Raw genomic sequence first — 15877 nt, forward strand, 5'->3', positions numbered from 1 at the left:
ACCATTTTTTACTCTTTTATCATTTGATTTTTCTGATACAAAAGTGAATGTCAATTTTTTCTTTTTGTTTTTTTGGATTTTTTTTAAAAGTTTTTCGGTATAGAATATACACTCTGAAAAACTTATTTTCAGTATTTCCAGTACTAAAAAATTTATTTGAAGTTTTCCAGAACTATCGGCAAACTTTTTTCAACATTTTTGAAATACAGTTGGGTATTAAAATACTTTTTTTAAATTTTCAGATAGTTATCGAAAAACTTGAAACCAAGTTTTTCGGAAGTTTTTTAATTTTTTTTTATAATTTTTTTTTTATTTAATTAATGTTTTAACTCATTTTTTAAAAAAAATATGTGTATCGAAAAACTTTTTTATTAGTTATCCAGTAAATGAGTTTACTGATACACAACTTTTTTAATTTTATATATTAAAAAACTTTTTAAAGTTTTTCGATTAATATTTTGTAACGAAAATCTTATAAAAAATTTTCTAGTAATTTTCAAAAATCTTTTATGTATCAAAAAATTTAAATTATTTGATAATTAATAAAATAGTAAAAAAATTAAAGATAAAATTGACATTTTAAAATATCGTCAGATATAGGTAAAATAGAGATACATGGTATAATTTTCTACATGAAGTAGTGGTGGGTGTTTTCCTTTAATTCGTATAGTTTCAGAAAAATAACACCTACACACAGTTCAACATTCTGATCAACATATCTTCAAGTCAAATTTAACTCTAAAAACATTTGATTTATTTGTTGGATTCCTTAACAAAGTTATAGTAGTACATTTTTGTCTTGAGTTTTCAACAATCTAAAAATTACTCGGTGTTTAATATTCGATTATTTAAACACTTTATTTTGTTCAATAGTTTTGCTTTTTTTTAAAAAAATCACAATATAATTAATTATGTTTTTTGTTTTATCTTTAACAACTCAAAAATGTGCATTAAATTAATTAATGAAAGATTAAAAAAAAAAACTAAACCAACCTAAATTTATTATTTATTTGGGAGTCCACGATTTAAAAAACCACAATTTAGGGATGGAAGAGTATCTCTACAATATTAATGAGACAAAATACTTCGAATGTGTGACAATTTTGTATAAAGGTTGTGAGAACATTTGAAATTTGCAATATTCTTTTCTATTATTTAACTCGTGACTTGTGAGTTTGGCTTTTAGAATCGTTAAATATTTTACAAAACAACAAAGAAATCCGGTCAAAAAGCTATTCAAACTTCCCAATTTTACCCATTTTGTTACCACATCTCTAATACATATGTTTCTTCTTCTCTCCATTTTTTTCTTATATTCATTTATATATATTACTATTAAATATATTTTTAGTCATTTTAAATATATTAATTTTTATTTTTTAATCTCTTTCAATAATTTTTTTGAATTTTGGTTTTTTTAAATTTTTATTATTAATTTTAATCTCTGTTTTTTACAAAAGTTTATGTCGCATATTCTAATTGATTTTTTTATGACATATATTATTAATAACACTTTAAACTATCATTAATTTAGTAATTTAACTATTTAATTTTAAATCTTTATTAATTTATCTATAACTTTAAATAAAAATTAAATAATTAAATTATTAAGTTAATAATATTTTAAAGTCTTAAAAATGATATGTCATTGATAAAGTCAATTAAAATATACGACATAAATTTTAATAAAAAAAAAATAAGTACTAAAATTAGTAAAAAAAACAAGTTAAAAGGATTTCGAAAGAATTTTTTGAGAAGACTATATAAATTTAAAAAAATTAAAATATATTAAATCCTATATATTAATATTTCTAGTGGTTGGATCCTTCCCAGAAGTTTACATGGTACAGATGAGAAATGAAAGATGATCATGCTCAATATATTTCCACCATGTCCGCGACTTCAATGAGTTTGTATTTTATTCATTTAAATGTTTGTTATATAGCTTTTTGTTTGACCAAAAATGTATGTTAGGTTAGTCAAACAAAAAATGTATCTTAGCTTTTAATTAGAAATAAGGTTGTAGCAATAAAATTTTAAGAATAGCTTGAGTACGGTAGACAGAAGATAATGTATTACAATTATCTTTATATATAAAAATTGTTGAATCTTAATAAAGAAATTTTCTTTTTTTATTGATCAAGTAATTTATCATTTTAGTCCCAATAAATATAGGGCGCTGTTGTTTTAGTCCTTAACTCAACAAAAACTATAAATTAATTTATCAATTAATCAAAATAGTCTATACAAAATACAATTTATTATCATAATAATTTATAAAACATATAATTTACTGTCAAAATGGTTTCATGATTAGTTTAAATTTTTTATTGAATCACATATAGGTCTTGCACAAAATTAATTCCATTGTTTTGTTATTTTTTTTCAACTTTTTTGTTGTTCGTAAAAAAATTCGTATACTGTTTTATTTTTCCTTTTATAAATTTTGAAATCGATTTTTGGTGTATGGAAATTTTGAAAATGATTTTTTTCAAAAAAAAAAAAAATTGGTATGATTTAAGAAACAGATCTAAGAATTTTTAATGAGACAAAATAAAAATAATAGAGATAAAATTGAATTTTAAAAAAAATGTGAGAATATTGTTCAAAATAAGAGATATCAAATTTAATTTTAGTGTCCAAGATGTTTTAGACAATCCTAGAGTCAACAAAACCTATCTATATTTGACCCGTAAAAACTCATTGAAACTATTTTTGTTTTCAAACCCTTTGAAACATGAAGACCAGATAACTATATATCACTTATTATTTATTCTCCAACTTCAAGGTAACCAGCTACCTAATATCATCGACTAACACCATTTACCATTGAGCTTCCTAATTTGATTGTTTAACCACATTTCACATTTTGATTTTGTAATTTAGATAAAAATACAAATTTAGTCCTTCTAAGTTTAATTTAATTTTTATTTAAGTACTTTTAAGTTTTTTTTTTCTTTTTAATTCTATTTTTTAAATTACATTCGTTTGTACTGTTTAATCTTTAAAAATTATTAAATTACATATGTAATTTTTTAAATTTAAATTTTTTTCTTAAATTACTATCTTAAAATATTAAGATCTAATCAAAATATTTCAATAAATAATTATCTAAATTACATTTTATATAAAGAAAATTAAATACATTGATTATGTAGATAAATTTTAATATCTTATTTTTAAGATTATACACGTGTTCAAATTGTAAACCAATAAATATAAATATCATTTATAAGTTTTGATAAATATTTTTAAATGATTAATATGAATATTGTAATGACTAAATTCACGTAGAAGAGAACTTCATATTTGAATCCCAACCTCAACATAGCAATGATATTACATCTACCAACTCAAATGTGCTCATGAGACATCCTACTACCAATTCTATAACATTATATTTTGCCAATATTAATTTATTTTGCAATATGTGTGTTGCTAATTATACGAACATGGGTTATGTTTTTATTTTTTTTTTTGGGTGGTATTGAATAGGTGTCCAATTTGTATTGGTTGATGGTCACATGTTGGGTTATGATTATATTTGGATTTTATTTCCTTCGTATGTTTTGTCCCATTCTTGCAAACTGTGCTTAGATGAGGTTAATTATGACACAATCTTATTGTTTTACTTTACCTTTAACACAAAATTAAATAAAGGACACACCTCTTTTTATGGATGCTCTGAGAGCGAAACACCACAATATAAGTCACCAATTAGTGCTCTCTCTATGCAATAATAATTGTCAAATTTGTATGCATCTCAAAATAAATAACATTTTTAACGTAATATTAATTATTTTTTAAATTATACTTTATAATTAATATTATTTGCATAACTCTTAATTTATTATTATTTACTGAGCTTTTATGATAATTAAAATAAACAACAGCGTAGCCTAGTGTAACAATGAGGTAGTGTTTTCTACCCCATTTTTATAATAATTAGTATATATAATTGGAAAGGGGGAGTATTGTTGGGGAGGGCATAAATAAATGATAGTTATGAGCAATTATGTTTTTATTAATTATCAGTTATGTTGTTTATTTATAGAAATAAAAGGGGAAAGTGATATTCGGGGAGGGAGAGGAAAAGATAAAGACTTTTGATTTTTTTGAATAGGAGGAAATATCTTGGAACAAGCCTCTCTAATTATTGGTAGGGAATTCAACTTAACCAGTGTGAATGCGAGTTGTGTATTTTTTATAAATGAGTGTAAATTTGTTTCAGTTGTAATCTTATTTTACCATCAATAAACGTCAATTTATACAATTAAATTTTATTTAAAACATCAAAAAAATAAAAAAATAAAAAATATATATATATATATATATATAAATTATTTGTAAAAAATTAGTAGAAATGAGAAAGTAAAAATTTATCACTTAATTGATAGATTTTTTATTCTTATTTTGATATTTTAAATTTTCAAGACAATTATGAAAGAGCTTTGTTAGAAATAAAAATTGATAACACAAAATTCTTAAACAAAATGGACAATCAATTTTTAATAATTTAATCATTTATATTAAAAAAAAGATATTGATAGTATGTTTAGTACAATATGATTCAATTTTTCAAATAACTTTTGTTAATTAGTTTTATTTCTTGAGTCAAAAAATACTAATTTTTATTTCTTTTGTGTTAGTTTAATTTTACATTTAATTATATAAGTAAAAATTATTGTGATTGCTTTTTTTTTTTATAAGTTGATTGCTTATTAGTTAAGTTTAATATATTAATTTTAAAATTATATTTTACTTTTTATTCTTTATAATTCTTTTATTCCTTTTTAAATATCGTGTTTTCATAATATAAAAAAATTATTTTTCGTTTTCCAATTTAAAAAAATTATGAAATATAATTTTGTTAAAATTATCACACTCTCAAAGTAATTTTACTAAATTATTAATAGATACATATATCTCCAAATACAAGAAATACTTTTACATTTATTCGCATATTTCAAGTTGTGAATATTTATTTTATTATGGTTTATCAATTAAACTATTCATGACGTGTCAATGGTGGGTGAATACCGATTTCTTTTCTTCTTCCATAATATAACTTTCCCCTTAGCAGCATGAACCTATATATATGTACGATGATAATCAACATTATGAAAATAAATATTTTCTAAATCTCTCCATTTCATATACTTGAAATGCAATATATTTAATGTAATGTGTGACACGCGTTTACGCTATAAATAATATATCATTTATATTCTTGCTTATAATTTGGTTAGATCTAAGGCATTTCTTCAAGCAATGGGTTCCAAACAAGCATTTTATGGAGATTATATATTGCTTAAGCCGCAAGAAGCAAGTATTGTGGAACTAGTGCACCTCTTATTTTCATCAAACTTAAGGAATAGAAGATTCATTGATTGCTCAGAAGGACTTGAGGCAGTAGAATTTCGACAAAGATGGCTTCTCTTTACCTCTGTTGTTTTACAAAAGGTTTTTGTTTTCTTAGGTCCTTCCTTGAAAATGGTTGGAAACATGTTGGAATTGTGGCTCAATCGTCTATCAAGTAATGGAGGCTTCATTCCTCTCGTGCTCAACTTTTTTAAAGGTTCATTTTATCATTGTTATAAATTTCTACGATTTTCGCATGCCCACTTTCATTAATTTTGTTATTTTCTTTTTCTTACTATTTTGTTTCTTTCATAATGTTGCAAATATCATTTTGTAGTCTTGCATGTCACATTTAATTATGTGTGAATTACATGACTTGTTCGTCTATCTATTCATCATTGATAAGAACAAATTATCATAAAAATGATTAAGGATATAGTTTGTTTAAGAGATTATTATTATTATTATAATTTTTAGTCAAAAAATATACTATCATTATTATTATAAGTGATTTTTTTACCAAATAGAAATTAATTTGTGGTTATTTGTAAAAATAACAATATTTTTTAATCTTTTCATTGATCCACCAATTCAATATAAAATCACATTATTTTTCAGATGTAAAAGTGGGGTCAACTTTTTGAAATTCATAAATTCAACCATAAAATCAGATCACAAGTTCATAATTAACTCTATAAATTATTATTCAATTTAAAAATTATTTAATATTTTATTAAATGATTTTAAATAAACATATAATTTAAAAAAATATAAACAAATATGAACGGTCAAATTACATAGTAACAATTTTTGAGTTGATACACAGCTTTGTGAGCTTAATTGTTAATATTGTTTAACAACTCATGACTTAGATCATAAAATTCAATGTTTTAAAAAATTTAAGGAGATTGACTAAGAAGAGTTATTCTTAAAGTAACTTGATCTCTCTTTATCACTAAAGTAACTTGAGATTTAGATTATTTTCAACAACAAAAATAAATTATATAAAAAAAAAAAAAAAAAAAAACTATTTCGTGAAAAAGTAAATTTTTTCCATTATATAATGTAAAAAAAGAGTCTAAGTGATGAGAGCAAGATATATTGCATGATGTATTGTTTGAAAGAATATATGTATGTGGTGCAGGAGAGGTAATAACACCGGAAAGATCATCGGCGGAGTTTTTATCAGTGGTGGGTCTCCTTGACAATCGAGTTGATTTAGATATTCATCATAATCATACCAACTACAAAGGGTTACTATCTATTATGACTTCTAAATTTTCCTACGAGAATGAACAATTCATTATCAACGCAGTCACAAATCATTGGGGTGTAAGTTCTACTAATTAATTCTATGTTCAGATTTTCAAATCAGAAAATTTATTATTATAAAATTAAATTTTTTATAAATGTTCGGAATATCAGTTTGACTTTTTCTATAGTGGACATGCTAAGAATGTAGTATATAGTTTTATTAAAGTAAATAACATCGCTAATTTGTTTTTATTTTTCATGTTATATTTTTTTTTATGTATTTTTCATATTATATAATGTTGTTGCAGATGGAAATTTTGGGGCTATACGCCTTCTGGAACGGTAAGTAATTAGAACCTTTTTTACTCAAAATAAAATAAAATTTAGTGACATTATTTTTTTATTTTTGTACTGTACACAACTCTAATTTTAAAATGTTTGGACACACAACAATGAAATAAAAAGTTAAAATTAAAAATAATCTAGTAATATTATTTAGTTTTTTTATTTTTTACTTTTATTATATATAAAAAATTTCATTAACTAACTAGAATTAACAATCATGATTTATAAACACTGTTATTTTTAAAAGAAAGATAAATCATCTATTCGATGCAACTTGCATTATAATTTTTTTCATAAGTTGACTTCTTAAAAATTAAAATATATGAATCAATATGAATATGAAGTGTAAAACACATGTATACTTTATTACATTGGTGTGTCCGATTAGTTATTATAAATGGAGGCTTCATTCCTCTCGTGCTCAACTTTTTTAAAGGTTCATTTCATCATTGTTATAAATTTCCACGATTTTCGCATGCCCACTTTCATTAATTTTGTTATTTTCTTTTTCTTACTATTTTGTTTCTTTCATAATATTGCGAATATCATTTTGTAGTCTTGCATGTCATATTTAAGCATGTGTGAATTACATGACTTGTTTGTCTATCTATTCATCATTGATAAGAACAAATTATCATAAAAATGATTAAGGATATAGTTTGTTTAAGAGATTATTATTATTATTATAATTTTTAGTCAAAAAATATACTATCATTATTATTATAAGTGATTTTTTTACCAAATAGAAATTAATTTGTGGTTATTTGTAAAAATAACAATATTTTTTAATCTTTTCATTGATCCACCAATTCAATATAAAATCACATTATTTTTCAGATGTAAAAGTGGGGTCAACTTTTTGAAATTCATAAATTCAACCATAAAATCAGATCACAAGTTCATAATTAACTCTATAAATTATTATTCAATTTAAAAATTATTTAATATTTTATTAAATGATTTTAAATAAACATATAATTTAAAAAAATATAAACAAATATGAACGGTCAAATTACATAGTAACAATTTTTGAGTTGATACACAGCTTTGTGAGCTTAATTGTTAATATTGTTTAACAACTCATGACTTAGATCATAAAATTCAATGTTTTAAAAAATTTAAGGAGATTGACTAAGAAGAGTTATTCTTAAAGTAACTTGATCTCTCTTTATCACTAAAGTAACTTGAGATTTAGATTATTTTCAACAACAAAAATAAATTATATAAAAAAAAAAAAAAAAAAAAACTATTTCGTGAAAAAGTAAATTTTTTCCATTATATAATGTAAAAAAAGAGTCTAAGTGATGAGAGCAAGATATATTGCATGATGTATTGTTTGAAAGAATATATGTATGTGGTGCAGGAGAGGTAATAACACCGGAAAGATCATCGGCGGAGTTTTTATCAGTGGTGGGTCTCCTTGACAATCGAGTTGATTTAGATATTCATCATAATCATACCAACTACAAAGGGTTACTATCTATTATGACTTCTAAATTTTCCTACGAGAATGAACAATTCATTATCAACGCAGTCACAAATCATTGGGGTGTAAGTTCTACTAATTAATTCTATGTTCAGATTTTCAAATCAGAAAATTTATTATTATAAAATTAAATTTTTTATAAATGTTCGGAATATCAGTTTGACTTTTTCTATAGTGGACATGCTAAGAATGTAGTATATAGTTTTATTAAAGTAAATAACATCGCTAATTTGTTTTTATTTTTCATGTTATATTTTTTTTTATGTATTTTTCATATTATATAATGTTGTTGCAGATGGAAATTTTGGGGCTATACGCCTTCTGGAACGGTAAGTAATTAGAACCTTTTTTACTCAAAATAAAATAAAATTTAGTGACATTATTTTTTTATTTTTGTACTGTACACAACTCTAATTTTAAAATGTTTGGACACACAACAATGAAATAAAAAGTTAAAATTAAAAATAATCTAGTAATATTATTTAGTTTTTTTATTTTTTACTTTTATTATATATAAAAAATTTCATTAACTAACTAGAATTAACAATCATGATTTATAAACACTGTTATTTTTAAAAGAAAGATAAATCATCTATTCGATGCAACTTGCATTATAATTTTTTTCATAAGTTGACTTCTTAAAAATTAAAATATATGAATCAATATGAATATGAAGTGTAAAACACATGTATACTTTATTACATTGGTGTGTACAATCATGATTTATAAACACTGTTATTTTTAAAAGAAAGATAAATCATCTATTCGATGCAACTTGCATTATAATTTTTTTCATAAGTTGACTTCTTAAAAATTAAAATATATGAATCAATATGAATATGAAGTGTAAAACACATGTATACTTTATTACATTGGTGTGTCCGATTAGTTATTATATGATTTAATTACATTGCAATAATTTTAATTAGAATAAATAAAACCATAATTTTAATTAGAATAAATAAAACCCAAAAAATATTGTAATAATAAGTAGGAAGTTTCCACCAAAAGATTGTTTGTTTCTTGGAATGTATTCTAACATTTGACCACCTAACATATTTATTTTTGATGTAAATGGCTCGTAATTAATAATCTGCTATGCTTAAAAAGTCAAATCATCATCATAATTATATAACATTGATTATGACGGAGATGTTTTAGGATGTGATACATATGCTCATAGCTAGTATCACTAACGCCATTTAACTTGTACAACATAGAGAACAAGTAGACATTCTATTAGCGCCACCATCACCTAACCCTCTTAACCACCTCAACAAATAGAAGTAAAATCGTATTTTGTTCGAATGAACGTTTTCTCTATCTTCCAACACGCATTGGATGATTGTGAAAACTAAATTATATTGGATAATTGTGATTTGATATATGTTAATAGATTGTAATAAATTTCGATTAAATTTGACATGACATTATAAAATATGTTAATTAATATAAATATTATACATATGCTAATTAATATAAATGTTGTAGTACACGTGGTTGTAATTTTAGGTTATATAATTTATTTATTTTATGAATAAAATTGTGGTTGTTGTGTTGTGTTATCGTTAGCAAAATATATATTTGAGTCTAATATGTGAATGTTATCCGTACATATTTGTTACATGAAATAACCAAATGTCATATTTGTATGTATAGTTTATGTGCATCATGTAAATTGATACGTGTACATAAACTAAAATTTATTTTATTAGTTTTTTTAATAATTAAAATTACATTTTCTTTTTTTAAGATTCAATTTTTAAAATTAAAACAAACTTCTAAAATCTTTAAGACGCTCCTCAAAATACACAACTAAAACAATACATAATATCAACGTCATTATTGGTCTAAATTGAGAAACTTGTTTTATCGCACACAAAAATCTAAAATCAATATATACATTAGTCATTTACCTTCATTCATATGTCTACTGTAGAAAGAAAAAAAAACTAGAAATTGTGCAATCAAATTTAAGATGTTTACCTCCCCTAATTGACCACATTGAAGATTGGGGAAGAAGGTGAATATATGCAGGAGTTTTTAAATGTCTAATTTAAATACAATTATATTACTTTTAAAAACTTTTCAATTCTAGTTTTTTTTAAATATTTATTCTTGTAGTTGTGTTTGATTAAGCGTGCCAACGAATCTTTGAGACGTATCGGAATAAAGAACTTTGTTATTGAAACACTTGTCTTAGATATCAAACATGTTTGGTGTTGGTATTGTATTGACTGTGTTTGACACATAAATCCGCTTAATCTTAAGAGCATTTGTGCTTCATAATATAACTCATAAATTTACATTTCTTTTATGACTATCATTCATTTTAATTTTTTCTTTTTTTGATATATTTCTCCATCACATTCATGTTCTTTGTTGATTTAAGTTTTGGACGATTCCCTATCGGAAGTGTCCAATGGGTACCTTAGGTTTAGATTTCTTTTCTCCCCATTGCAAATGATAGAACCCTTTTAGGTAAATTTTAGATTAATTTTGAGGATCTTTCAGTTATACTAGCAGATAAGCAGTATAAGATATGATAAGTTAGTATTCGTTGAGTTAATAAAACAAGATTAAATGAGATTAACAAGATTAAAAGTGAATAACTAATATCTTAATGATTTTTTTGTTTTTCTATTTGTCAGAGAAGGGGTATCATTTTACATTGAATTTATTATTTTATTTGTCTCCTCAATTGGGATAAGCACAATTGGTTAACAACTTATTTAAATGGGAAGATACTTACCATCCAAATGATGATGACATGCAGATTACCAAAAGTGTGGCACCACAAAAGCCATGATAACTGAAGATACCAAGTCTGATCCCAACTTGATTGTGGTTGCATTTAGTGGTACACAGCCATTTGATGCTGAGCAATGGAGAACAGACATTGATATCTCATGGTATGAGCTACCCGACGTAGGTAAGATACATGGTGGGTTCATGAAAGCTTTGGGCCTTCAAAGGGGCCGTGGATGGCCCAAAGAAATAGATGAGAATGGCCCACATCGTTATGCTTACTACACAATTAGAGACAAGCTGAGAGCAGTGTTTAAGGAAAATCAGGATGCAAAGTTCATACTAACAGGGCATAGTTTGGGAGGAGCATTGGCTATTCTTTTTGTTGCTGTGCTTATATTGCATGAGGAAGAATGGTTATTGGATAAGTTAGAAGGTGTTTATACTTTTGGGCAACCAAGAGTTGGAGACAAGAAGTTTGGGGAATTCATGGTGGAAAAGATGAGAAAGTATGATGTGAAGCATATGAGATATGTTTACTCTAATGATTTGGTGCCTAGAATCCCTTATGATGACAAGTCCCTTTTCTTTAAGCACTTCAGTCCTTGTCTTTATTTCAATAGCTTATACCATGGGCAAGTATGAAATCTGAATACTCAATAGTTTAAGTGTTTTGTTTATAGTCTGATTCAATGATTTTTTTAATTTTTTTTTTCATGTAATAAAATGCAGATTCTAGAGGAGGAGCCAAACAAGAATTATTTCTCTCTGTTTTGGGTGATACCCAAGATCTTAAATGCAGTTTGGGAAGTGATTAGAGGTTTCCTTCTACCATTTGTTGTAGGTAGAGAGTATAAACAGAATTGGTTCATGACGATATTCAGGCTTGTTGGATTGATAATTCCAGGAATACCAGCTCATATCCCTAATGATTACGTCAATTCTACCCGATTGGGATACTTAAACGAACATCTAGAGATTCAAAGACCACAACATTCCAAAGATGATTAATAACAATGAATTTGTTATAATTAGTTTTTATATTGGACCCAAATGTTGGATTATTTGATTTGGTGCATGAATAAAATTACATAATTGGTGGGTGATCCAATGGATAGGGACTCTCCTATACCATATTAAATTTTTATAGTAGGTCTAATTCATTCTTATCAAAACAACTTGTAAAATAAAAGATATCTCTCTTTGTAAACTCATTTCAAACATTATTTTTATTCTATGTGGAAATTGGATTTTCTCCAAATAATTACAATGTTCATGATCAATTACTTTACAAATATGAATTATGATGATATAGACAGAACACAAGATATCCTGAGGCAACTAACTAACCAATGGCATACGTCCATTTCCCAGTCCCACTGACCCTTCTCATTATTACGTGCAAGTATAATAGCAGAAGTTGGCACAGTTGGCCATCTCACTCAAAGATTTGTACCGTTGAAGCAAAATTAGTATGCAATAGGGAACAAGAAATAGATAAAAATCAAACTAAGAATGAAGAACAAATTGAAGCATGTGTGATTTAGACAAGGAAATGCTATATTGCAGAGATTTTTATCGTTCTACTACAGGAAAATATTCGTACTAATAGATTACATTTGAACAACACTGTCAAGTAACCAGACATGGAAAACAAGAATACAAAAAGAGACGAGTTGAGAGCAGTGTTTAAGGAAAATCAGGATGCAAAGTTCATATTAACAGGGCATAGTTTGGGAGGAGCATTGGCTATTCTTTTTGTTGCTGTGCTTATATTGCATGAGGAAGAATGGTTGTTGGATAAGTTAGAAGGTGTTTATACTTTTGGGCAACCAAGAGTTGGAGACAAGAAGTTTGGGGAATTCATGGTGGAAAAGATGAAAAAGTATGATGTGAAGCATATGAGATATGTTTACTCTAATGATTTGGTGCCTAGAATCCCTTATGATGACAAATCCATTTTCTTTAAGCACTTCAGTCCTTGTCTTTATTTCAATAGCTTATACCATGGGCAGGTATGAAATCTGAATACTCAATATTTTATGTTCTTTTATGTGTTTTGTTTGTAGTCTAATTCAATGATTTTTTTTTTCATGTAATAAAATGCAGATTCTAGAGGAGGAGCCAAACAAGAATTATTTCTCTTTGTTTTGAGTGATACCCAAGATCTTAAATGCAGTTTGGGAGGTGATTAGAGGTTTCCTTCTACCATTTGTTGTAGGAAGAAAGTATAAACAGAATTGGTTCATGACGATATTCAGGCTTGTTGGATTGATAATTCCAAGAATACCAGCTCATATCCCTAATGATTACGTCAATTCTACCCGATTGGGATCCTTAAACGAACATCTAGAGATTCAAAGACCACAACATTCCAAAGATGATTAATATCAATGACTTTGTTATAATTAGTTTTTATATTGGACCCATATGTTGGATTATTTGACTTGGTGCATGAATAATATTACATAATTGGTGGGTGATCCAATGGATAGAGACTCTCCTATACCATATTAAATTTTTATAGTAGGTCTAATTCATTCTTATCAAAACAACTTGTAAAATAAAAGATATCTCTCTTTGTAAACTCATTTCAAACATTATTTTTATTCTATGTGGAAATTGGATTTTCTCCAAATAATTACTATGTTCATGATTAATTACTTTACAAATATGAATTATGATGATATAGACAGAACACAAGATATCCTGAGGCAACTAACTAACCAAGGGCATTCGTCCATTTCCCAGTCCCACTGACCCTTCTCATTATTACGTGCAAGTATAATAGCAGAAGTTGGCACAGTTGGCCATCTCACGCATAGATTTGTACCATTGAAGCAAAATTAGTATGCAATAGGGAACAAGAAATAGATAAAAATCAAACTAAGAATGAAGAACAAATTGAAGCATGTGTGATTTAGAAAAGGAAATACTATATTGCAGAGATTTTTATCGTTCTACTACAGGAAAATATTCGTACTAATAGATTACATTTGAACAGCACTGTCAAGTAACCAGACATGGAAAAAAAGAATACAAAAAGAGGCTTATTTCTAAAGTTTGGCCTACGTACGTACATGTTATTTATCCTTGAAACCGAACTCCCAAGGGTGAGGCTACAAGGTGCTTAGATTTTACAGGCTAAAGTGCTTCTACCGCATGCATTGGAAAACTGCAATGACACCAATTTAGTGTCAACATACTAAGCTGCTCTTTCTCTCCATCTTTCATTCATTAGCACCTGGCACATTTAAATCCTTCTCATATCTGAAACCTGGCCGGGCATATAACAGCCTTTAATCAACATTCATAAAAATGAACAGGAGTAACTAGTGCAAATTTCCATGGTAAGTAGGTAAGAGAATGGTAAACTTGAGCCTATCAAAATTCAAGGATAAGCTTTGGATGTAAAAGAAGGAAACCGGAGCAGACATCTATTTTAAAACCTGTCAAATTAATACACTCAATGTTTCCAGCATAAGAAACCTTTTCGCTTACACAAAACTCGGGCACAATTGATAAAAACGGCAACTTTTCAAAAATTCCAAATTAAGCAGACAATTGTTATTGAAGAGTATGTTGTTTTGAAGATCTTTGAAACCACAACCATATTAACTAACAATTTATATCTGAACTAGGACAATGATTACAGAAAAACTTACCCAACTTCACTTGAACAGAAAAAAATGCTGGAGAAGCTTAAAAGGCATGACAGGTGAAACAACCACTCAAAGAACCCATCTGGCCGGCTCTCCGAAATGACATAACTCTGTGAGAAGTTCTAGCAACTTGATGAGCCTGGTTGGCTAAAACTGAACTCCTCATTTCCTGAGCCTTTTTCTGAGCTGTTCTCAGCTTGTTCATAATCTTGTCCATGGAAGATGCTCGCTTCTTTTCCAACTTCATCTGAAATAGCAAAATTGATGAGATCACATTCCTTCTTCTCTAATTATTATCCTTTATTATGAGTAATAATTTTTGGGGAGAAAGGAATTATTAAGCATGCAGCTGTGAAATGAATCAACAAAAACATGATCCATCCATTATAATAGAAAATTGTTTATGAATTATGGTAAAGTAAAAAAAGACTTTCTTCAAGACATTTTTAATCCTATTAGACAGTCCACGTTATGCTTCACAATGAAATAGTCCATAACTTCGTTGATTTAAGATAATGGATGAGTGTTCACTGATCAGAAAACCACTTCACTATCCCAATAGTAAAAGCAAGTCAATAAGCAGAAATACATAAACAACCAATATTGAGTTTAGGTTAAGAGAGAAATAATTCAGCACCCTGAAATAAAGAAAATAATAGAAAATTCCAAAATGTGACTTATAATAAAAATATTTGTATGAAGGAGCAATAACTGCTTGGATGATTACTTAAGCTAGAAAGTTGTTATACATAAAAAACTCTTCGAGTGGCTATTTTTATTTTGTAATAAATATGTTCGGGAAATTTCGTATTGACATTCTCCTACAAAAGAAAACACTAGGAATTAACCTCTAGTTTCCGCATTGCTGCCTCAGCTTTGGCCTTTTGCAAGTTCTCCCAAGCAGTGATTTTGGCTTCCTCCCTTTTACCCCTGGACAAGTAAATATTACTGGCATTTTAAAAACAATGTAAACTTTGCAAAAATATTTCTTAGTTGGTAAATTATTAGTTTTCTCAGCAGG

The 15877-nt window shown here is 26.5% G+C and overlaps 3 protein-coding genes across 6 annotated transcripts in view; 2 read left to right on the plus strand and 1 right to left on the minus strand.

The window, feature by feature from the left end:
- The first annotated feature begins 5104 nt into the window (after positions 1–5104).
- LOC101504920 (triacylglycerol lipase OBL1-like) lies at positions 5105–12305 on the plus strand. Of its 2 annotated transcripts, none has more exons than XM_012715352.3 (5): positions 5105–5578; positions 6506–6693; positions 6924–6957; positions 11223–11833; positions 11927–12305. In XM_012715352.3, exons 1-5 carry the CDS (start codon positions 5272–5274, stop codon positions 12203–12205), a joined length of 1419 nt encoding a protein of 472 aa, XP_012570806.1. In that variant the 5' UTR covers positions 5105–5271; the 3' UTR covers positions 12206–12305. The 2 variants fall into 2 exon arrangements, with proteins under 2 accessions (XP_012570806.1, XP_027189443.1); XM_027333642.2 differs by lacking the exons at positions 5105–5578; positions 6506–6693; positions 6924–6957 and adding exons at positions 7363–7396; positions 8324–8511; positions 8742–8775.
- An 83-nt stretch (positions 12306–12388) lies between these two features.
- Positions 12389–13719, plus strand: LOC101489839 (triacylglycerol lipase OBL1-like). The gene is made up of 2 exons (XM_027333630.2): positions 12389–13209; positions 13304–13719. Exons 1-2 carry the CDS (start codon positions 12841–12843, stop codon positions 13346–13348), a joined length of 414 nt encoding a protein of 137 aa, XP_027189431.1. The 5' UTR covers positions 12389–12840; the 3' UTR covers positions 13349–13719.
- Positions 13720–14110: 391 nt separating this feature from the next.
- Positions 14111–15877, minus strand: part of LOC101504376 (uncharacterized) — a 5037-nt gene continuing 3270 nt past the window's right edge. For 2 of the 3 annotated variants that reach the window (XM_012715351.3, XM_004498994.4), the window contains exons 6-8: positions 15705–15786; positions 14860–15103; positions 14111–14471 (exon numbers count right to left, since the gene is read on the minus strand). In XM_012715351.3, coding sequence (XP_012570805.1) covers positions 14897–15103; positions 15705–15786 — 289 coding nt within the window. In that variant the 3' untranslated portion in view covers positions 14111–14471; positions 14860–14896. The remainder of the gene's footprint in view (positions 14472–14859; positions 15104–15704; positions 15787–15877) is intronic. The other variant, XM_004498995.4, reaches the window with a different exon arrangement.

The sequence above is a fragment of the Cicer arietinum genome, chromosome 4 (genome assembly GCF_000331145.2).
Source record: "Cicer arietinum cultivar CDC Frontier isolate Library 1 chromosome 4, Cicar.CDCFrontier_v2.0, whole genome shotgun sequence".
Taxonomy (NCBI): Eukaryota; Viridiplantae; Streptophyta; class Magnoliopsida; order Fabales; family Fabaceae; genus Cicer; species Cicer arietinum.